Raw genomic sequence first — 24049 nt, 5'->3', positions numbered from 1 at the left:
GATAGTGTGCATATGATGCATATAGTAATATGTTTGCACACCTGTGTGTCTATGTGTACTCACGTGTCACCTATGTGCACATGTCTATGTCTGTGTGTACATTCACATAAATTATATCCAGACTGAGCAGAACCGCACGTGATGATTGAACGAGCCAAGCCTCGCAGCAGCTCTCTGATCCCTGTCCACAGAGTCATCCCAGAGAGAAGAGAATTCACAGGAGGGGTAAATAAAAGATCCTGGACTTCTCCAGAAGTCTCATGGTTTACCTTGAGCGAAATAGCCAGAGGAAGAAGGTCTGTAACCCTGGGAAACTGACGTACAATTCCTAAGCATTGAAACGGGTTTAGTGCAGACCCCACATAGCCTGCACACCTCATAGGCTTTTGCCAAGATTGCAAGACGTCTCAAATATACAAATGCGAGTTTCTAAAGGCATGTTTTCCAAAGGGTAACTGTTGTTATTACAACCTTCCCATGGAGTTTACAGATGATTTATGATTCTGGCAAAGGACCCACGTGCCCCACCGTTGAATGGAGCTGGGGTCCTAACTGAAAACCAGATGTCGATTACCCAAGGATTTCAGCAGGTTTCAGGAGCAGAGCAGACCCGCAGGAAGGCCGAGGACACAGAGCCGAGGGAGGCACCGACAACACGCACATGCACACGCACACGGCAGCAACACTGCTTTGCTGGAGAACACCGCGTGGGCTTCTCAGAGCTTTTCCGAGCCGAATGGCTGAACCCCCAGTACCACTGTCTTTAAACACGGGGGCAGAGATTTCACATGCTAAGGAGGCTGGTAGACATGGCTTTCAGCTGTCTTCATGTGGATCGAAAAGGGCTCCTGTTCACAAGAGCCCTTGTCAAGCAGCGTCAAACCCTAATCCCAGATACTGAGTGTGTGGCATCCTGAGCCAGGCTTTGATTTTGCTTTCAACATTTCCAACAAAAAAGGATACTGTCTGCCGGGGGTCAGAAGGCAGGGCCGGCCTCTGCCAACAAGACTGCGCCCAGCACTGATCATTCAGCCAGATCAGAGCAGCTCTGAATGCTGCTTCACACTGTCACACCTTTTTCACGTGCTGATCCTGGTGTCGGGATGGCCTCATCTCCCCATAACCTCCTCCAAAAGCACAGTACCAATCGAGAGCCAAATTAGATGGGAAGCACACGGGCCCCTGGATCACAGCCTCAGCAATCTGCAGCTAGGGGCCCTGGAACTAACGATTTGAGCATCCTGAGCGTCCCTTCTTTGGCTGTGAAATGGGGAAAGAGGGGAGTAGGTGCCCACGTCAAGGGAGGATTATGCAAAGAAGGTGAAAGTGTGAGTCACTCAGTCGTGTCCGACTCTTTGTGACCCCATGGACTGTAGCCTGCCAGGCTCCTCCATCCATGGAATTCTCCAGACAAGAATACTGGAGTAGGTTGCCATTCACTTCTCCAGGGGATCTTTCTGACCCAGGGATTCAACTGGGTCTCTTGCATTGCAGGCAGACTCTTACACTGTTTGAGCTACCTGGGAAGCCCAAGCTATCTGTGGTCATAGCTACAGTCAAACATTACGTTGCTATGAGCTTTATACAGTGTCCTGACCCCCACCAGATGGATTTCTTTCTCCCTCCTGTAAACACCAGCATCATGTTTTATGACCCTCTGATCCTCATTTGGTCCAATAATTTTAAATATCAGTCAAATATGAAAGGCATTGGTGATGGGGCTCATTTCATCCTGAAAGTCATACCCAATAGCTTCCTCAACATTGTATCTCACTTGATAGCTAACACATCACTTTCTACCCTGAAAATGTAAATAAATATATGTTGAGTGACTACTGCCCATCAAGGGGGAGGGTTGGCCATTAGGAGGTGACAGCAGGTGACCCTATAATGAAAAGGACATCTTTTTTGGGTGTTAGTTCTAGAAGGTCTTGTAGGTCTTCATAGAACCGTTCAACTACTTCAGTGTTACTGATCGGGCCATAGACTTGGATTACCGTGAAATTGAATGGTTTGCCTTGGAAATGAACAGAGATCATTCTGTCGTTTTTGAGACTGCATCCAAGTACTGCCTTTTGGACTCTTGTTGACTGTGATGGCTACTCCATTTCTTCTAAGGGATTCCTGCCCACTGTAGTAGATACAATGGTCATCTGAGTTAAATTCACCGATTCCAGTCCATCTTAGTTCGCTGATTCCTAGAATGTCTATGTTCACTCTTGCCATCTCCTATTTGACCACTTCCAATTTGCCTTGACTCATGGACCTAACATTCCAGGTTCCTATGCAATATTGTTTTTTATAGCACTGGACCTTGCTTCTATCACGAGTCACATCCACAACTGGGTGTTGTTTTTGTTTTGGCCACATCCCTTCATTCTTTCTGGAGTTATTTCTCCACCAATCTCCAGTAGCAAACTGGGCACCTACCGATCTGGGGAGTTCATCTTTCAGTGTCCTATCTTTTTGCCTTTTCATACTGTTCATGGGGTTCTCAAGGCAAGAATACTGAAGTGGTTTGCCATTCCCTTCTCCAGTGGACCACATTCTGTCATGAATGAAAAAGATGTCCTTTTCATTATAGGGGACTGGAATGCAAAAGTAGGAAGTCAAGAAACACCTGGAGTAACAGGCAAATTTGGCCTTGGAGTACAGAATGAAGCAGGGCAAAGGCTAATAGTGTTCTGCCAAGAGAACACACTGGTCATAGCAAACACCCTCTTCCAACAACACAAGAGAAGACTTTACACATGGACATCACCAGATGGTCAACACCAAAATCAGATCGATTATATTCTTTGTAGCCAAAGACAGAGAAGCTCTATACAGTCAGCAAAAACAAGACTGGGAGCTGACTGCGGCTCAGATCATGAACTCCTTATTGTCAAATTCAGACTTAAGTCGAAGAAAGTGGGGAAAACTACTAGACTGTTTGGGTATGACCTAAATCAAATCCCTTATGATTATACAGTGGGAGTGAGAAATAAAGGGACTTTATTTCTTTTAGTCCCTTTTTAGATTTAAGGGACTAGATCTGATACACAGAGTGCCTGATGAACTATGGACAGAGGTTCATGACACTGTACAGGAGACAGGGATCAAGACCATACCCAAGAAAAAGAAATGCAAAAAAGCAAAAAGCAAAGGAGAAAAGGAAAGATATACCCATTTGAATGCAGAGTTCCAAAGAATAGCAGGGAGAGATAAGAAAGCCTTCCTCAGCGATCAGTGCAAAGAAATAGAGGAAAACAGTAGAATGGGAAAGACTAGAGATCTCTTCAATAAAGTTAGAGATATTAAGGGAACATTTCATGCAAAGATGGGCTCAATAAAGAACAGAAATGGTATGGATCTAACAGAGGCAGAAGATATTACGAAGAGGTGGCAAGAATACACAGAAGAACTATACAAAAAAGATCTTCATGACCCAGATAATCACAATGATATGATCACTCACCTAGAGCCAGACATCGTGGAATGTGAAGTCAAGTGGGCCTTAGGAAGTATCATTATGAACAAAGCTAGTGGAGGTGAAAGAATTTCAGTTGAGCTATTTCAAATCCTAAAAGATGATGCCATGAAAGTGCTATACTCAATATGTCAGCAAATTTGGAGAACTCAGCAGTGGTCACAGGACTGGAAAAGGTCAGTTTTCATTCCAATCCCAAAGAAAGGCAATGCCAAAGAATGCTCAAACTACCACACAATTGCACTCATCTCACATACTAGTAAAGTAATGCTCAAAATTCTCCAAGCCAGGCTTCAGTAATATGTGAACCATGAACTTCCAGATGCTCAAGCTGGTTTTAGAAAAGGCAGAGGAACCAGAGATCAAATTGCCAACATCCACTGGATCATTGAAAAAGTAAGAGAGTTCCAGAAAAACATCTATTTCTGCTTTATTGACTATGCCAAAGCCTTTGATTGTGTGGATCACAATAAACTGTGGAAAATTCTGAAAGAGATGGGAATACCAGATCACCTGACGTGCCTCTTGAGAAACCTGTATGCAGGTCAGGAAGCAACAGTTAGAACTGGACATGCAACAACAGACTGGTTCCAAAGAGGAAAAGGAGTACGTCAAGACTATATATTGTAACCCTTGTTATTTAACTTATATGCAGAGTACACATGAGAAATGCTGGGCTGGATGAAGCACAAGCTGGAATCAAGGTTGCTGGGAGAAATATCAATAAGCTCAGATATGCAGATGACACCACCCTTACGGCAGAAAGTGAAGAATTAAAGAGCCTCTTGATGAAAGTGAAAGAGGAGAGTGAAAAAGTTGGCTTAAAGCTCAACATTCAGAAAACTAAGATCATGGCATCTGGTCCCATTACTTCATGGCAGATAGGTGGGGAAACAATGGAAACAGTGTCAGACTTTATTTTTTAGGGCTCCAAAATCACTGCAGATGGTGATTGCAGCCATGAAATTAAAAGACACTTACTCCTTGGAAGGAAAGTTATGGTCAACCTAAACAGCATATTAAAAAGCAGAGACATTACTTTGTCAACAAAGGTCTGTCTAGTCAAGGCTATGGTTTTTCCAGTAGTCATGTATGGATGTGAGAGTTGTACTATGAAGAAAGCTGAGTGCCGAAAAATTGATGCTTTTGAACTATGGTGTTGGAGAAGACTCTTGAGAGTCCCTAGGACTGCAAGGAGATCCAACCAGTCCATCCTAAGGGAAATCAGTCCTGGGTGTTCATTGGAAGGACTGATGTTGAAGCTGAAGCTCCAATATTTTGGCTACCTGATGCAAACAGCTGACTCATTTGAAAAGACCCTGATGTTGGGAAAGATTGTGGGCAGGAGGAGAAGGGGACGACAGAGGATGAGATGGTTGGATGGCACCATCGACTCAATGGACATGACTTTGAGTAAACTCCGGGTGTTGGTGATGGACAGGGAGGCCTGGTGTGATGTGGTTCATGGGGTCGAAAAGAGTCAGACACGACTGAGCGACTGCACTGAACTGAAGGTGACCCCGACCAATTCTAGGTAGAATCCTCATCTAGTTATACAACATCAGTGACTCTTGTCAAAGTTGGAGGGGCAGGGAGATCAAATTTAAAAATTGGACCTTGGGAATACCCTGGAAGTCCAGTGGTTATAACTCAGTGTTTCCATTGCAGGAGGCATAGGTTCAATCCCTGGTCAGGGTGCTAAGAGCTCCCAAACAAGCACACACAACTCCTCAGAACCAGACTCTGACTTAGAAGACCAGTACAAGAGGCTAGATAGAAGGTGATGTAAGAGTGAACAATATAATAATACTTAACCAAATATTAATATAGATTCGAGTATGGGAAGGGATCCATGCATGCTCCGTGGCTTCAGTCATGTCCTACTCTTTGTGACCCTTTGAACTGTAGCCTGCCAGGTTCCTCTGTCCATGGGATTTTCACAGTCAAGAATACTGGAGTGGGCAGCCACCTCCCTTTCCAGGGGATCTTCCCCACCCAGGGATCAAATCCAAGTCTCTTGTGTTTCCTCCACCGGCAGGCAGGTTCTTTACTGCTGAGCCATCTGGGAAGCCCTGTGTCTGTCCTTCTAGCCTGACCTAGTTATCATGACCCCACCTAGTCCTCAAAATACCCTTATGAGATGGATAATAGCCTCTTCTGACATCAGTAAAGTGAGACAGAGAGAGCTGGGTATTGACAAAGCTGGGATTGTAGCCTAGCTTGTATTGTATTGGCTTCACAGCCCAAACTTTTAATTGCTATGGCAGGCAGCAGTGGTCAGACTTCAGCCGGCATCAGAACCACCTCGAGGGCCCATCAAAACACAGATGGCTGGGCCCCACGCCCAGCCCAGAGGTTCTGAATCAATACAGCTAGATGCAGAAGGAGGGGGAGGTTGGGTTTAAGGATTTGCATTTTTAACAAGTCCCAGGGGAAGCTGAGACTGCTGGTCCAAGGACTAGAAAACTTATTGCCCTACAGAGTACCACTCTCCACGTGTCATCTTCCGTGACATTCGAGAGAACACTGAAGGCCAGCCTCCTAGAGTGTGTGCATGCTAAGTTAATTCAGTTGTCTCCGACTCTTTGCAACCATATGGACCATAGCCTGCCAGGCTATGGAGTAGGGTGCCATGCCCTTCTCCAGGGGATCCTCCCCACCCAGGGATCGAACCCATTCTCTTATGTCTCCTGCATCAGCGGGTGGGTTCTTAACCACTAGCGCCACCTGGGAAGCCCAGGCCCTATTCTAAATAGGAACTGGTTTCAAGTAAGCTGTTACAAAGACTCATGATGGTTTCCAAGAATGTATTCAAACATTTTTAAAAACCTCACTAAACAGGTGCACTCGAAATAACATAAACGAAGAGAGAGGAGGAACATAAACGAAGAGAGAGGAGGGTGGGGGGTGATGTCTACTATGGAGCTCTCGATAAACAAGCCATGGCCCCATACAAGAGAAGAGAGCTACCATCATGCATAGAACAGGTGCAACCCCATTTTAATGCAGAGGCGGTCGGTCTAGCCATGCAAAGGTAATTGTATTGCTTGTCAATCACTTTGGGACCGCAATATGCTTTTGCAAGAATGTAATTCGAATGCACATCTCATTTTCTTAGAAAGGTAATAACAGTAGTTAAATATTTGGATGAATGCAAGCAGGGGATGATTGCACTACAGCAAATTAGTTTACGGAAAAGGAAAGAAAGTACGGGATGCCCAGACTACACAATCTGTTTGAATAATGTAATATATCCCAACCACCAATACATTCTTAAAGGAAAGGTTATTTAATGATGGCGTATCTTGCTGCCCCTTCCAAATGGGGGGAAAAAAAACTGTAATGCATTCAAATGCATTAAACCATAGTTGGTTTAGAATGGATATCAGGTGGGTCCATAAACTCACTGGCATTTGTACATCACTGTGCAGCGTGAGGACACTGACATTTTCCCAGGGAAAAATACATATTTTTAATTAGATTATCAAAGACATCTGTGACATTCCACTTTCTCCCCCTAAAGTTAAGAACTACTCATTTATGGTGCTTGTCTTATAATGCACTCAATGAAGAGTGCATTTCTTTTTAATGTGAGAAGTTAGATTTTCAAACTGGCTGAGAATTTAAATAAGAACTCACAGCAAAACCAAAAAAAAAAAAAAAGCCAAAGAGCTAGAGAGAATTCTGGAAAGTATTCTGAGAATAGGTGATGATAACTTATGTTAATTGAGAAAGTTTCTGAGCATCAGATAATGACATCCGAGCATGAGACATTTATAAATTAAAACCAGAAAGCATGGTTGATTCACAGAAAGAAAGGTTCACCCACATAGTTCCACAGGTTTCTTCAGGACCTAACCTGAAAGCAGCCGCTGAAGCGCTATGTATGGGCTTCATTCTTGTACTAGCCAACTGTATAAAGTTTCTCCCAGGGATATCACCATATCTTTTTGTATTCAGAGGAGCATAGTCTCCTCAAAATACCTCACAAGGTAACTCTAAGAAGTTGCACATAGATGTGTCATAACAGGGCTTCCCAGGTGGCTCAGGGTTAAAGAATCCACCTGCCAAGACAGGAATCACAAGAGACATGGGTTCAACCCCTGGGTCGGGAAGATCCCCAGGAGGAGGAAATGGCAACATACTTCAGTATTCTTGCCTGGAAAATTGCATGGAGAGAGGAGACTGGTGGGCTACAGTCCATGCGGTCACAAAGAATCAGACACGACTGAGCAACTGACCATACATGTGTCATAATTAATGACCTGAGAAAGTGCAGAATACCTTGCTCAAAAATATCCCGAGAGTCAAGATGAAAACCTATTGCAAAATGCTGGATGTTTCACTTAGAATAATGATAACAATTTAAAAATCTCCTATGGTTCTTTGTATTTCTAGTCTCATACAAGTTGCCTGTTACATAGTAGGACTGGATACCTATGTGCATGCTAAGTCGATTCTGTCATGTCTGATTCTTTGGGACCCCATGGACTGTAGCCTGCCAGACTCCTCTGTCCATGGGATTCTCCAGGCAAGAAAACTGGAGTGGGTTGCCGTGCCCTCTTCCAGGGGATCTTCCCAACCCAGGGATCACACCCACTTCTCTTATGTCTCCTGCATTGGCAGGTAGGTTCTTTACCACTAGCACCACCTGGGAAGCCCAGAACTTGATAAGACGCTCTTTGTTAATTAACCAAGAACAAGAACTTGATGAAAACAATCTTATGGGATTTTGTCAGATGAGGATTATGGTTTAACCACTGTCCTATAACATCTGGTGTTGTACTGAGTCTGGAATATGTTTTTCTGATGCTTCTATCTGCCATCTTCATCCACAGAGTATCAGCCTACAAGCTCCCTCAGATGGCAATCACCCAATGGGTAATTTCTCCCCAATGTGAGTCCTAGGAAGACAGACTGGACATGGTGTCTGGCACTGACTTTGGGATCAAATGCAAGAAGAAATATGGATGACATGGTCCCATCAACTCTCTTTGACACTGTTCACTAGTTAATATTTTGTTTCCAATCTACAGACTCCATTAGCCACTTGAAGTACCTCTGTCTAAAGCCATCTCTGTGGCTTACATGGGATGGAGGTCAATTAACAGCAGACGCCCCATCCCAACCCCCACAGCCCAGGGGTAAGTAACTCATGGATGCAGAATTGTGGGTGTTCAACTCAAGCAAAATGGGACCTTGAGAAAGAGAGGAGTATGGGCAGCTAATAAAAAGTCAATGCCTATCTCAACAGCAACTACAGTAGCAACAGTTCACCTGCCATCTGATGGAATGGATGAAGCTGTAACCTTACACTCATCTCCCTACTTCATCTTCTATCAACACTTCAGAGGCAGGTATAGTCTCTACCCAGCTGCTAAGGCAATTGTGCCTACAGAGATTAAGCTACCAAGGGCAGCATGAGACAGAACAGCAGGAGGCAATCTTATCTGCCCGGTAATTTATGTCTTTATAGGAGTGCAACAATCCTATTGACTGTGTAGGCACTAGCTTTCTAACTTATCACCCATTCTCACTCAGTTAATGTTGACAATCAATAAGGAGTTAGCTAATGCAATCTGAGGCTTTCCTCTCATTCCTGTGATCCTGGTCCAGGCAGAATTCCCCTCCCCAGGGATGATCATGTATTAATGTCACAATAACTTTCTGTTCAGCTATATGAAAAAGAGAAGATAAGGCTCTTCATAACTTATGTTCTTTATTCTATGGGAGGAACTTCAGAAAATGTCAGGATGTGAAGGAAAAACTAAATCAATAAAAGGAAATGAATGAATGCCAGGGCACTCTGAGTGAATCTTCCTGGGTGACTGCCTTGATGTTGGATACTTCCAAGGGTCACCCAGGGTTCCACAAAACTGACCGTGGAGGTTCTATGGATGTTTTCCAAATTCCGCACCCCTCCAAAGAAAAAAAGGAAGCTATACATGGACACAGGATAAATGACACATTTTTGGTTGAGATTTTAATAACAGTGTTTTCAGATTAGATTCTTTACGATAAGCAGAAGTTTAGGATGACAGATACATCTTCAATTGGTGACAAGGGGAATAATAAATTCTCCCCCCAAAATGCAGTTTGCTAGATGATGACTTATAAAAAAGAGGGGATCTCTGAATGTGAAGGAAAATCACAGAATGAGATTTTAACAATACAACTTAGGAAATGACCGGAATTTTTCCCGATTGGGTTTTCTTTCCTTTTTTGTTTTGTTTTTTTTTTTTTAATTGTAAAAGATTTTAATTGAAGTGTAACTGATTTAGAAGAAGGGGGCAACAGAGGATGAGATAGTTGGGTGGCATCACCAATTCAATAGGCATGAGTTTGAGCAAACTCTGGGAGATAGTGAAGGACAGGGGAAGCCTGGTATGCTGCAGTCCATGGGGTTGCAAAGAGTTGGACACAACTGAGGGACTGAACAGCAACACTCCCTCAAAAGCCTATCTTTCCACTTCCACGTGTCTTAAAATTGTTAGCATCTATGGTGTTCCCTCTGCCTCTGCCTGCCTGTAAGAAACTCCTTCAAAGGTGCCATCTGCCTCGGCATGCTCAGCTCATGGAGCTGAGAGAGGCAATGGTGAGCAGAACTGGACTGGAAGAAAGACAGTCAAATCTAGAACCGGGAAACCAAAGGACTCTGAAGACGGAAAACTATAAGAAACCCACACCATCCCCTGGATCTCCTGAATCCTGATGACATCACTTCCTGGAAAGAGACGTGGGTTTTGCAACCTCTCTGCTACTTGCTTCAGTCAACACAGATTAGGACTCTCCACTCCAGCCAAGGTCTATTCTGTGTCCTCCTTGGTGCTCTTTGTTTGAAGATGAACTGCTCCTTCTTCTCCTCCCACTATGGACTCCTTCAGCATAAGCCAATGAAGAAAAAGAAGCCTTCACTGAAGATGCTCAGTTCCCACTTTTTCACTTGGTACCAATGCACTCCAGGCAGTTTATAATCCAGCAAAACACCCAGGCAACTGGCTGAATTTCCTCCTTTTGACCAGTACTCTGCTCTAATAGAACATGCAGACATGGACATACACATCCCTAGCCTTTCTAAATTTTCTGGTCCTCCTGTCTTGAGAATTTTACCTTTCTACTAAGTGTGATTTCAGAATTCCAGCCATAATATTGCCAGCAAAGAGGCACAATCCACCATTACAACCAAAATGATTAGGAAGATGGCTGGAATATTAAAGTGAAATCATGTACAAAGCAGTCACCAAGAATGTGTTTTACCACTTGGAGACGCCTAAGTCTCTCCCTGGCAAATGTGGCATTCATTAGTTATGCCTGGCTATTCCTAGCAAAGAGCAAGTTCATTATTAGTTAGCAAATTTCAATTTTACAGCAGGTGTATTATTCAGAGATTTTTTTAAAATAAATTGCTTATATGAGGATAAGTCATATAATTTTATTTTATTTTTCTGTTTGGTATAGTAATGAGATATCAAGGGTACGTAGACTGAAAAGTGACAATTTACATCTACTGAGGTAAGATAATGATTTTCAGACAAACTAATATGATATAAACATGCAATTTTGCATGTATCGCTTATGAATCTTGCTTCAGTCATTACATGAGCCCAGAGGGTAATTCTTTCTTTTCTTCATTACTCATTCTGGGGCCTTGGCAATAATAAATCTTTGTTTCTGCCTTTCTGGATCTATAAAGTGGGCTCAATACTGTGGACTGGAGATAATCACTATATAATCAATGATTCCTCACAACACTTGGTCAGATATAAAAGGCTTAGGACACACAGATGTATTATTTTGAAGGACTGTGAGAATTTAAGGTCAATTCATCCTTGGTTTGTTATGATCCTCCACCTTTTCAGTAAAAAACAAAACAAAACTGTTTTTGCAGTAGAAGCTCAGAATTGCCCTAAGAAGCTCAGAATTAATCAAAGTCTAATGATCATTTAAGAAATGATGGACATTGTCTTATTTCTCTTTTATTTCCCCTTTCTAATGATTTCATAGAGTCTCATTTCTTAATATCCTTAACTTTAGTTATGTGCATTTGTTTTTAAAACACTTCAAATGTTCTACTCTGGAATGGGTGAGATATGACTAAATAATGAACAAAGAGCGTCTCCCTTTGTCATCAACATAATAGACATGATCTAGGCTTATTCAGGTTTTCTAAAAGACACATAAGCTGAAGAGCTATAGAAAATGCATTTAACCCTTTCACACAGTCCTGAATATAACCAGATTCTTTCTAGAGACCAGAAAGCCAGTCCTTGACCAGAGAAGACCTGCGCCAGGCTGTGCTGGGAACCGCTGAGTTTTCCTGTGTGTGTGTGTTCAGTCATCTCAGTTGTGTCCAGCTCTTTGTGATTGTATGGACTGCAGCCCTCCAGGTTCCTCTGTGGGATTTTCCAGGCAAAAATCCTGGAGTGGGTTGCCATGCCCTCCTCCAGGGGCTCTTCCCAACCCAGGGATCAAACCTGAGTCTCCTGCATTGACAGGCAGGGTCTTTACCCCTGAGCCACCGGGGAAGCCACATTTGGGTCCTGGTAACTCTTCGTGTTGGGGGGCTGGGTGGGGGGCCGTCCTGCGCTTTGTAGGATTTTTAGCAGCATCCTCAACCTCCACCCAATAGATGCTATCACAATAACCAAAAAGGTCTCCAGACTTTCCCAGTGTCCTGTGAGGACCACTGCTTTAGGGACTTCTCTCTCTCCGATTCCAGGGGTCCAGAATATTCTGATAATCTAGAAGGATTCCTAACAGGATGCTAGGGACCCAGAATGTACCAGCAAGATTCCTAATAGCAAAGCAGACAGGGTAGCACTTTGAAACTGCAACCCATTACACCAGTACCATTTTTTTTTTTTTTAATAGCATTCACCACCATTCCTTGAGATTCATTTGGCAACAGCAAAGTCCATGCAGAGAAAGACCAAACAGGCCATGGGGAACAAATTAATCTGCAAACAAATTCTCCTCAAAGAGGGAAAAAGGAAAGCAAAACCATTTTGGAAAAATCCCACGCAATGAGTCAATTCCAATTTCTTTGAGCTTTAAGAGTACACCTCCTCACCTAATTTTCTCTTCTGGGCCAAAGGTTCATACACCTTGAAGCACAGGATATCTTTGGGGAGGGGGACAAGACCACCCTGGTAATTGTTCCGTCTTAAACCCTCCTGTCTCCCCAGCAGAGAGGCTCAAGGGGCGTATGTGATCCAACCTCCTTAATCACCAGATGTTTGCAATCATCAGAAGGACGTCTTGGGCTGTAACCATTTCTCTGTTCTCCAGCATTCAGTCTCAAAGAGAATTTCCATAACAACATGTGACATGTAGAATGCTTAAAGGCACCAACCATGACAAGACAAATTACACTCATTTTTCAAGACTCTGCAAGGTGCTATACCGCAAGCGGGCGGGCTGCATGCTGGGCGGTTCCGGAGGGCCGGTCAAGGCAGGCATGCACTCCATCGCACCACGCAGGGATCGGGGCGGGGGCTGGCGTGCTGGGGCGGGGGCTGGCGTGCTGGGGCGGGAGGCCCGCCCCGGTGGGGGGCTCCCCACTTACCCGCCGTAGGCCGGGATCGGGGGCGGGGGCGCCGCGGCCCGGAAGGTGTTGTACACGGTGCGGCCACGGCCGCGCAGGTGCGCCCCTCGGTAGGCGGCCGCCGCCGTGGCGGCTGGATACGGGAAGCCGGGCACTGTGGGCGGGAGGAGAGAACAGAAGGTTCAGATCGCGGCTGCCTTTGGGGGAACCGTGCCCCCTCAACAAACACACCCAGGACCCTGCTCGCCGTAGGCCAGGGCCGGACACCCGCACCCCTTCCTTCCAGGAGTCAGACTTCTAAAGGCAGGCTGGAGGGAGGAGACCAAGGTTCGATTCTACAGAGGATGGGCTAACTCAGTGATCCCTGGGACCAAGATCGAGGGCAAACATTCACAAAGGATTCTTATTAATGGGAAATGCTCACTGCATAAACTTAATTTTTTAAAAAGGCAGACTGCAAGATGTATGTGTACTGGGTTCTCACATCTGCCTATCATCTATTTACAGGCATACCTGGCCAATATAGGTATTATGCATGATACGTAAGTGGATGAGCATGCACTATGCATAGGTGTATATGTACACATACACATAAGTATGTGTACATGTGTAAGTGATTATGTATAGTGAAGTGAAAGCTCCTCAGTTATGTCCGGCTCTCTGTGACCCCGTGGACTATTCAGTCCATGGAATTCTCCAGGCCAGAATACTGGAGTAGGTAGCTGTTCCCTTCTCCAGAGGATCTTCCCAACCCAGGGATCAAACTCAGGTCTCCTGCATTGCAGGTGGATTCTTTACCAGCTGAGCCACAAGGAAAGCCTGATTATGTATATATGTGTATATAAAATATTCATGAGTGTTAGTGTGCATATCACATGTATGTGTGCATGAATATGGGAATATGTATACATGCTTATTTATATATGTGTGCATATGTATATAATTATATATACAAATACATACATACTTCAATGTGTCTGTAGTTATCTGTGAGGCTAAACTTCATGAGAAAATGTTGCTTGTCTACTCATAGCTTTTCTCCATCCTGGTTTAAATTTTTTTCCATATTTCCCTTTAGGTACCTAGGGTTGCTTCTTATTCAGTTGCTAAATCATGTCTGACTCTTTTGTGACCCCATGGACTACAGCCTGCCAGGCTCCTCTGTGCGTGTGATTGCCCACGCAGGAATACTGGAATAGTTGCCATTTCCTTCTCCAGGGGATCTTCCCCACCCAGGGATAGAACCCGAGTCTCCTGTGGCTCTTGCATCGGCAGGTGGATTCTTTACTGCTGAGTCACGGGGGAAGCCCTTATGAGCCTATATTGCTAGTGGAAATGTTTTAATTGAAATACACTGTACTTACAGACAAGTGTATGCATCAGACATGTACAGACCCCTCATGCTCCTACGAACAAATCACTACTAAGATCCCAATAGCCCCCTATCCATTTACACAGCTTATAAAACCATTTATACAACAATAATAACTACAGAGAAGTATGAGGACTCAACTCTGAAAGAGAAAGTGTGGGCAGGGTTATCTTCCCAGGGGTGGCGGTGCGGAAATTCTGAGCCAAGTGACTTGGTCAAGAGTTCTAGGAGGGAAAGTAAGCCTGATGCTTGAGACCCATGATAATTAACACAGCTTCCTCTGCCTGGGATGTCCTTCTTCCTAGGATGTCTGCAAACCCTAATGCATCAGGTCCATGAAACCCTAAGGACATCACCCCACCATGCTGCTCTTTCTAGTCCCTGAATCACAGGCTCTCACCATGCTGGTCATGCCCGTCCCATCCCACTCTCAGCAGGCACTGTTACCCGCAGTGAATCCCATGGAGGGGATGCTCTTTTAGGAAAATACATTTGGAAAACCACTGCTCCAGGAGATCTATTAATATATGAAAGGCTCAGGATATCCTAAGGTAAGTGAAGTGTGTGCATGCACGCCAAGTTGCTTCAGCTGTGTCCGACTTTCTTCAACCCTATGGACTATAGCCCGCCAGGCTCCTCTGTCCATGGGATTTCCCAGGCAAGAATACTGGAGTGGTTGCCATTTCCTTCTCCACGGGGTCTTCCCAACCGAGGGATCAAACCCACATCTCTTATGTCTCCTATATTGGCAGGAGGATTCTTTCCCACTAGCGCCACCTGGGAAGCCCAAGGGAAGTGCATTAACACCATTAACGCAGCAATCCCAGCCTTCATTTCTCCAGGAACTCTAGTTCACAGAATACCCAGCTTCTCGTGGGTACTGGTCTGGAGAAGAAAATCACTTATTTATTATGTTTACCTCTTCTATTCATCTGCCAGCTCCTTGAGGGGCCCCCACTGGATCCCATTCATCCCTGCATTTCCCCGTGCATCCCCCCACATCAGCAGAAGCCCCTGGATTTTGTCCACAATAGGTTCTAGATACTGGACACAGTTGATTCTGGATGACTTAAAGACGGGTGAATGAAGCCCTGGGATGTGGTCTAACCAGATGACTGACAGACTATCCATTCTCTCCTTGTTCCTTTCTCTCCTCTCATCCTGCTTGCCTAACAAGAGCTTGAAGTATCTCCTGTTAGAGAGGGAGCCAGGTGGAATGAACAAGAACCAGGATGGGTTTCCTCATGTCCACAGCCCTGTTTCCCCTGTTCCATCTCTCTTGGGATTTTAGACAGTGTCGGTAGCAACATGCAAGGCTGGGAAGGACCCAGCTTCTCTTGGTCTGATAGGAAGATAAAGGCTCAGAGAGGCCACACCACCCAGGAGGCTCTTTCCCAGAGTCAAGGTGACACATCAAGCTCCCCTCTCCCAGAGTATGTATTTTGCCAAATTCAGGGTGTTGTGTGTCATATGATCTTAAAGTCACCTCCCTTTACATCCAAACAGCCTCGCTCCCTGCCATCATGTTCAAGAGCAGAAGCCCTCCACATGCAGAACAGAAGAGACAGGTGGTTGCCAAGGGGGAAGGAGTTCAGAAAGGGACGGATGGGGAGGTGGGAGTTAGGAGATGTAAGGTTTTATGTACAGAATGAGTAAGCACCAAGGACCTACTGCATAGCACGGGGAACTATATTCAGTATCCTGTGATAAGTCATAATGGAAAAAAGAATTTTTAAAGAATATCAGAAAACAGACTCTGTAGGACTCCAATTACTTTAGACCATGACATTTTTTTGCACCTTGTTTTATGTCCCTGGATATGTTCCAGTGTCTCCTGTCTATGGGAACTTGAATAGAATTTGTATCCTGTTTTTGTGTGAAAATTGTATAAATCTTCATCCTGTTGAATCGGTTCATGGTGCTTTTCAGGTCTACGGTATCCTTCTTCTCTTCTGTCTATTCACTCTACCAATTTTTGAGTTTGATATGGAAACTCCAACTAAAAATCTTAATGTATCTACTTTAAAAAATAATTAGATGGTGGAACTATAAGTAATTTTGTTCTGTATTTTCCAAGTCTCTTGTAATTGTGTTATCATGCTTTCATAATTTAAAAAAACAAAAGGAAAGAGAAAAAATATCTGTAGTGTAACTGAATAACTGTTGTACCACATAAATTAATACAATATTGTAAATCAATTCTTCTATAAAAAGAAAAAATAACTAGAAAGAGTAGAAGCCCTTCACTCCATCAGCTCCCCTTACTCCCAGAGTCCTTGGACAGAGTAGATTTGTAGCTGCATATTGGTGGCAGGAGGCTGGGAAGGGAAGGTAGTGGGATTTCCCATAGGAGTTATTCCCGATCCTATATTCATGGAATTGCTCAGACTGGACTATCACTCTTAACCTGGAAGTTGAAGACAGACTGACTACCATCTGGAATTCTTCGTATATTCTTGAATAGCTGACAGCCAGGCTGTCTCTTGGATTCTACCATATCCTTTTCGGATGATGCTAGCAAAATGCTAGGATGGTAGAACCAAGCCAGAATGATTTTATCTTTCTATTTATATCATTTAGACCATCCAGGTTATTTCTTAAACTTTAAAAAAAAATTGTCAGCCAAGACAAATCCTATAGCAGTCCTTAACTCTCAGCCTGCCAGCCCCTCAGCGCCCATGTTTCGTAGCTGGTGTTTCAGCTGTGCTCAGTCGGTCAGTTGAGTGTGACTCTTTGCGACCCCATGGACTGTAGCCCTCCAGGCTCCTCTGTCCATGGGATTCTCCAGGCAAGGATCCTGGAGTGGGCTGCCATTTCCTCCTCCAGGGGATCTTCCCAACCCAGAGATAGAAGCCGTGTCGGTTGCATCTCTTGTAGTGGCAGGTGGATTCTTCACCACGGTGCCACCTGGGAACCCCAACTACTATTCTTGAAATTGCAAAGAGGTATCAGCCTCAATGGGGAAAGCGGGGCAATCCTAATATCCTAAAAGGCCAAAAGTTGTGAGATAGGAGATGTTGGCTTCAGCACTGGGGAGAAAAGGAGCGAGGGAGCCTTTGATTCCAACACGATCTTGCCACAGTTCAAATATTAAGTTTCGGGAGGAACATCCTGGATTTTGAAATAAAGCAAATGAAAAATTCACAATCTGGCAGAGCAGCTGGTTGCCTGTGTGAGGAAACGCGGTAATTATGCTGACCCATTCATTATCGTTGGCTGCGGCTCGGAGTGAGCCAGACAAGATCCCTCTCAGCGACAAGCAGGTTTTACAATAATTCTTGGAGGATTTAGATGTTGAGATAGAACATGAAACAGAAGCTCGGCAGTAGAGCAGGGGAATGCAAGCTGCTAGAAGGGGAAAGCCAGGATGCTGCTGTGTACCCCCTTGGCTGCAGGGAGAAAATAGCCTTCTCAATGCAGGATAAGGGATTTGCAGGTCTTCCTACCAAGCTCTTTGGGCTGCCCCAAGCAGGGCGCATTAAAGAGATTCCGGGTGTTAAAGGAACAAGGGAAGGACTGCACATCAACTTCCTTGGAGGCCAAGTGCCCTCAGGTAAGATAAGGAGCCACCTGATGTGAAGAGCTGACTCATGGGAAAAGACCCTGATGCTGGGAAAGAGTGAAGACAAAAGGAGAAGGGGGCAACAGACATGAGATGGTTGGATGGCATCACCAACTCAATGGACATGTTGTCATTGTTCAGTTGTTCAGTAATGTCTGACTCTTTGCGACCCCATGGACTGCAGCACGCCAGGCCTCCCTGCCCTTCACCATCTCCTGGAGCTTGCTCAAACTCATGTCAGTGATGCCATCCAACCATCTCAACCTCTGTTGTCCCCTTCTCCTGCCTTCAGTCTTTCCCAGCATCAAGGCCTTTTCTAATGAGTCAGTTCTTCGCATCAGGTGGCCAAAGTGTTGGAGCTTCAGCTTCAGCATCAGTCCTTCCAGTGAACATTCAGGAATGAGTTTGAGCAAACTCCAGGAGACAGTGAAGCACAGGGGAGCCTGCAGCCCATGGGGTTGCAAAGAGTCGGACATGACTTAGTGACTGAACAACCACAACAAATTGTAACAGGGGCTTCCTGTTACAGGAGCAGGCATGTAAGTTTCCCAGATGGATGTCTGCTCAGCTATCCCTTCTTGTTGCCGTCTACAGCTGGCCAAGGGGTCTCTTCATGAAGTCTCTAGTTAATCACTGTCATTGATGAATATTCCCTTCTCTTCCCCTCTTCTCTCCCTCCCTCCCTCATTCCTGAAACCAAACAGAACCCAGTGGGGCTCCAGGGCACAAAAGGCTGTCTGTGTTCCCCATTTCTTGATTACAGGAAATCAGCTTCATTCAGCCTCCAAGACTTTCCCTGAGTTCCAACAGGCAGGTTCAAACAGTTGCTAATTAGGAAAGGGAGGGGATGCAGGGACAAAGCAGCAGCAGCTAAGAAACAACAGTGCAGCCTTGCAGGGTAGGGTCTCGGCTCCTCCTTAACCGATACACATAATAATATCCTTGAGTTGTTTTGCAGATTCTGAAACCCCCACCAGGTGGGAGAAGTTAACTGCCTGCTGCCCACCAGCACACAGACCCCAGACCAGTTGGAAACGGAAGACTGGTGGTGCTGACTTCCACTTGCTTCACCACCAACCAATGGCAGAATCAGAAGAATGTCCAGGAGCTAGTCAAGCTCTCCTCCTCTTTGAACCATTACCATAAAACTCCTCACCACCCCCTCCAGGTCAGGACACACAGTTTTGAAGGCAGTAGCCTACTGTGGCTCCCTTTGCCTGACAAAGCAATAAAGCTATTCTTTTCTATTGCATCCCAAACTCTCTGAGATTTAATTCGGTGTCAAGGTACACAGAATGGATTAAGCATCCATTCCTTCCTTCATGCCTTCATCGTCCCTCCTTTTTATTTTGTAATCTCCTTCTGAAGAAGCCTACCCCAAATCCTCCTGGGAGTACTAGCAATCAAGTAACTTGGATCACAGATATGAAGGAAAAAAAATACTATAGCTAAAACACCATAGCTAAAACACACGCTCCATGCAGGCAGTGTTTTTCATCTGTTCTGCTCTTTGATTTAGGAAACTGCCTAGCACAGCAACATATCAGCTACCTAATACCATGCCTGGACATGCTTTGATGATGAACAGATGTCAGTCTCCTTTAAAAGGACCATAACCCTGTCCTTTATCAAAGCATGCTGCTCAAGATTTGCAGAAAAACAGTGTGCAAATAATACATGAGATCTCAATCAGCTTTATAAAGGCAACTGCTACACTCGTACTCAGAAGATGCTATCCTGACCCAAAAATAGCAACCAGACTTGGAATACGTGTGATTCTGATGAAAAGGGAGATGATTTGGGTAAATGCACTGCGCTGGGAATTATCGCCCACCCTCATTCGCTTAAATTCACCTTATTGCTGCACAGTATCAGGGTTTGGAGGTTGGTTTCTTGTTCTCAGAGAAGTTGAGCTCAAATTCCCCCCACCCCAGACAGGTGGTACCCCTCTGTACCCATCAGTAAAAGGTATTTGGTCACGTTCCTCCTTGCACACAGCCCCACATGGAGCTCCCTAGCAACCCAGCAAATATCAGTCTTTTGCAATGAATGTGTGCAACAAGGAATACTGGGAAACAGCAATCTTTATAATCCCTACCTTGCCTGACAGCTACACCTTCTGTGTTTCTTCCCGTCTCCATGAGAGGACTTCCCCTCTATGGCTGGCTCAGGACAGTGTGGCTCTCTTGTCTTGCAACTAAGACAAATGGTCAAATTCAAGGGCAAAAAGCCACAACTGTTTGTCAAACTTCCTTTAGACTCCAGTGGGATGGTAGGAGCTGATTTATTCATTTTTACTTGCCTGCCGTGTGTGCTGGCTTATAGAGCATGGTTAACTGCATTTGCAAAGTGTATACTTAGGTGATTAGGATATAGGTTAAACAAAACCAAAATGGCTTTATCCTTGAACCATGTAAAGAGAATGTAATGTGCTGTACCAAGTCGCTCAGTTGTGTCTGACTCTTTGTGACTCCATGAACTGCCACCCGCCAGGCTCCTCTCTGTCCATGGGATTTCCCAGGCCAGCATACTGGAATGGGCTGCCATTCCCTCCTCCAGGAGATCGTCCAGACCCAGGGATTGAACTCAAATCCCGTGTTTCCTGCCTTGCAAGCAGATTCTCTTACCCGCTGAGCCATCAGACTTTCCTATATGTTGCCTATAGCCTAAAATAGACAGGATTGCCCATTCTCAAGGCTCTGATCTTTAAGGGTGTAACACTTTTCCATTCATATGGAGATAAAAAGTTGCAAAACAGAGAATAACATTTGTCTTGTTGGAGGTTTACAGGAATATAGTGATCAGACTTACATGGAGAGTTACAAGAACAAAGGATTCTGACATCAAGAAGCTTGCAACAACCGACCAAGCGCCTCCTTCACCTTGCCTTTAAAAATGCTTTGCTGAAGCCCTTTAGAGATTTCGGGGTGTTTTGAGTCACCCATCTCCTTGCATTGCCCTGCAGGCCAATAAACCTTTCCTGCCCCCAAACTCTGACATTTAGGTATTGTTTGGTCTCACGGTACTTTGGTCACATGAACTTGGGTTTGGTAACAAGAAGACATCTTAATTATGTGTTTACATTACAGCATGACTTGTCTCTTTTGCCGAAAGTTATGTCACCTATCAATACCCCAGTTCGGGAGTTTGGACACAGGAAGTGGGCTATAATACATCTTTAATAAATCCAATGCAAAAGGCCAAGGGGAAACTCACAATGTCCTCTCCATTACCAAAACAGATTAAATCGATGCTAGTCAAAGTCATTCACCTGTCACCCTGTCCAATATTTGTAAATGCCTCTTTGTTAATTAAAGAACAATGTTGGAAAGAAAAGACACCAAATTAGAGGCATTTCTGAACCCCAACGCTGGAGTTTGATTTTTTTTTCCTAGTTGAACTTCAAGTTAATAAGCATGTAAACAGACCATCAATGGCAAACAGTGGAAAGTACTCAGGCTGCTTCGTGGATACCAAATAAATCCTTAGTTCTTGGCATGAGGGAGACAAGGGAGGGGGAAAAAAAGCATGGGTTCATTATACTGGAAAGGTTCCCTCTTTAACCTGCTCCAGCATGAATCAAAGTGAAAAATCTGGTATCACTGCAATGAAAATTGGATTTAGCTCATAAGCTAAAAATGAGTTTCTCTCCAAGAAAACAGGGCCTGAGCTTCTGGAGCAAATGCCAATTGCACATCTTGTTGACACTTCGACATCCGCAGCCCACCCACTCCCAACCTTCAGCTAGATTTATATCCAGAGCAGAGAGGGACAAGGTTAGCAGAGCAACCGTCTCGGCTCTCAGGAATAAGGAGTTCTCCACTGCGGAACTCAATGAAACGGAAACCTCAGGGATGTAACCAGAGGCATGCTGTGATGTGCGCAAGTATCAAGGCAAATCAACATTTTTAAATGGAAGATGTGTGGGTGTATCAACCAGACAAATGGGCCATTTACCAAAGTGTCAACTGCTTATTGCCTGTCTCCCCCGCAAGACAGAGGCCCCCACCTCCCACCTCCGAGGAGCTCGGAGTTCAATGTATTTACAGTGATGAACGCACGATCCCTTCCCTCTGTCTCTTTTACGAATGTGGTGCTTACCTTCGAAAATAAACACAAATGAGATCATCTCAGCAAGCCCGGAAATCCCAAGAGAAGGAACACAACAAAACCAGTGGAAAATACTTGAGGGTTATAAACTGCATATTAAAGTTTTAGAGCTCTGGGAGAGATGGAAGAACAGCAGATGCAAAACCCGACAGGGGGCAGACTCTGCATCAAAACCATAAAAATATACAACTGCTTTAACGGGCAATTATTCTTTGCATTTGTGCATGGGTTTGAATTTGCATGAGGTTGCCAGATGCCCTGAAAAGGTGTGCTGTTAGGATGGAGGGGTGGGGGAAGCTCTCTCTTTGTCTGTTCTTCCTCTTCTCTGCTTCGTGAATGCCACCTTCCCCTCCCCCACCCCTGAAATGTTTTAAGACAGACATGCTCATGCTCATTTGGGGGTTGAATTGTTCCGTGGGTAATTTACGGTAGGAAATATTCACTTACACAATTCTGGGGGTACAGATGCGGTTTCAACAGCAGGTTCACGGTTCTACAGGATTCCCCTCGAGGGAACTCCCGTTCCATGAGCTGGACCATAAATTAAGAAGTGGCATAATAGGTAACATACCGAGGTGAAATAAACAACCAGGATAGCTCAATTTCACAGGCAGAGCACACTGTGATAAACATCACAATGCATCGTCCAAAAAAGCCTGCATAAAAACCTGATGACTTTTTTTCCACATGGCAAAAAAATGTTCGCGCAATTTGCAGGACAGATCTCAAAGAAAGATACATCAAATTGGTTTGTAACACAGAATGTATACACAGTGAGGTCACTGTCTTTAAATAAAATTAAATGGAAAACAACATGACAGACCATATTCGGTTCTAGGTCAAAATAAAAACGGAAAGGCTTTCAATTTTGTTAAAATTCAGTGATTTCCAGGTTTAGGAGTAAGAAGGGAGTCTTGTATTCAGGCAGTCATTGACAAAAAAGACCAAAATGGCCACTTAATTTGCTGGACTCTCTGGTTTTCATACGCATGTCTATTCATCCCTGAAACTCACATTTGGGATCGGCTCTTGTTTCATTTTAAAATGCATGTTGATATTAAACACTGCTGTTTAGAAGTGAATAAATCTACGTTTTGGACAAACAGTTTCTTACAGGACATCCTCATTTGAAATGCATTGAATAGGAAAACAAAAATTTCTAATTAATGTACAAGTCTAATCACCATTCTCCACATGGAAGAGTAATTTTTCACTGTTCATTTGCTCGGTTTAATCTCAAAACTGACATAACAGAAACGCAATGTCCTATAAATCTCCGCTCATTTGTTTCTTTAATATTCATATTCCATTGAACTGCAGCTGCTTGTTGGTGCAGTCTATTACAACTTGCAAAAGTGTCGATAAAAATATTATGAAAGGCAAGATGTGTTTCTTGCCGGCTGCACGTGCCATTTATTTGGAGAAAGACAATAAATGGCTCAGGGATGCCCCCCCCCCACCACCCCCGCCTGCTGTTTGGTGGGTGATTAGTGATTAATTACCTGGCAGCAAATTGACATGGCACAAGGAAATTGACACAGCCCTGATTAATTAACTTTTTATGGGCAGCAGTTACTCACAAAACATTGCGCACCATAATTGAATCTCTTTACATAACGTCATGCTACAAAAGTTTTAGTCAAATCCAAATTAGCCAGAAGTTTCTAGGCCGTTACAGGTCCGAGGAGGATGTGTGGAAAGAACTGGCAAGAACTTGGAGAGAGATGTACATTTTTGAAAGGAAAAAAAAAAAAAAAATGATGAGGATATTGTGCTGGCTTGATTGCCAAAGATGAATTTATTGACCTAAATCTTCACTGTCTGAGACCAACAGACCTCACTTCCTCCAGCCTTCTCTGACTCCTGCGTCTCAGTGATAAACAGTCTCGCCTTTGTCCAGACTCTAAACATCGACTCCCTAATCTAATTCTTGGTTCCAACCTCACCTCCTCTTTCAAAGGTTTTTCGTCTCAATTTTACCCCACATTTCTT

The 24049-nt window shown here is 44.3% G+C and overlaps 1 protein-coding gene across 4 annotated transcripts in view; it reads right to left on the bottom strand.

Moving 5' to 3' along the window:
* Window positions 1-24049, bottom strand: part of LOC133064008 (RNA binding protein fox-1 homolog 1) — a 436966-nt gene that overhangs the window by 53305 nt on the left and 359612 nt on the right. For all 4 annotated transcript variants that reach the window (XM_061153952.1, XM_061153950.1, XM_061153951.1 and 1 more), the window contains exon 9: window positions 13035-13167. In XM_061153952.1, coding sequence (XP_061009935.1) covers window positions 13035-13167 — 133 coding nt within the window. The remainder of the gene's footprint in view (window positions 1-13034; window positions 13168-24049) is intronic.

This window comes from Dama dama, chromosome 10, assembly GCF_033118175.1.
Source record: "Dama dama isolate Ldn47 chromosome 10, ASM3311817v1, whole genome shotgun sequence".
Lineage (NCBI taxonomy): Eukaryota > Metazoa > Chordata > Mammalia > Artiodactyla > Cervidae > Dama > Dama dama.
This window is presented reverse-complemented; position numbering and strand designations above follow the sequence as displayed.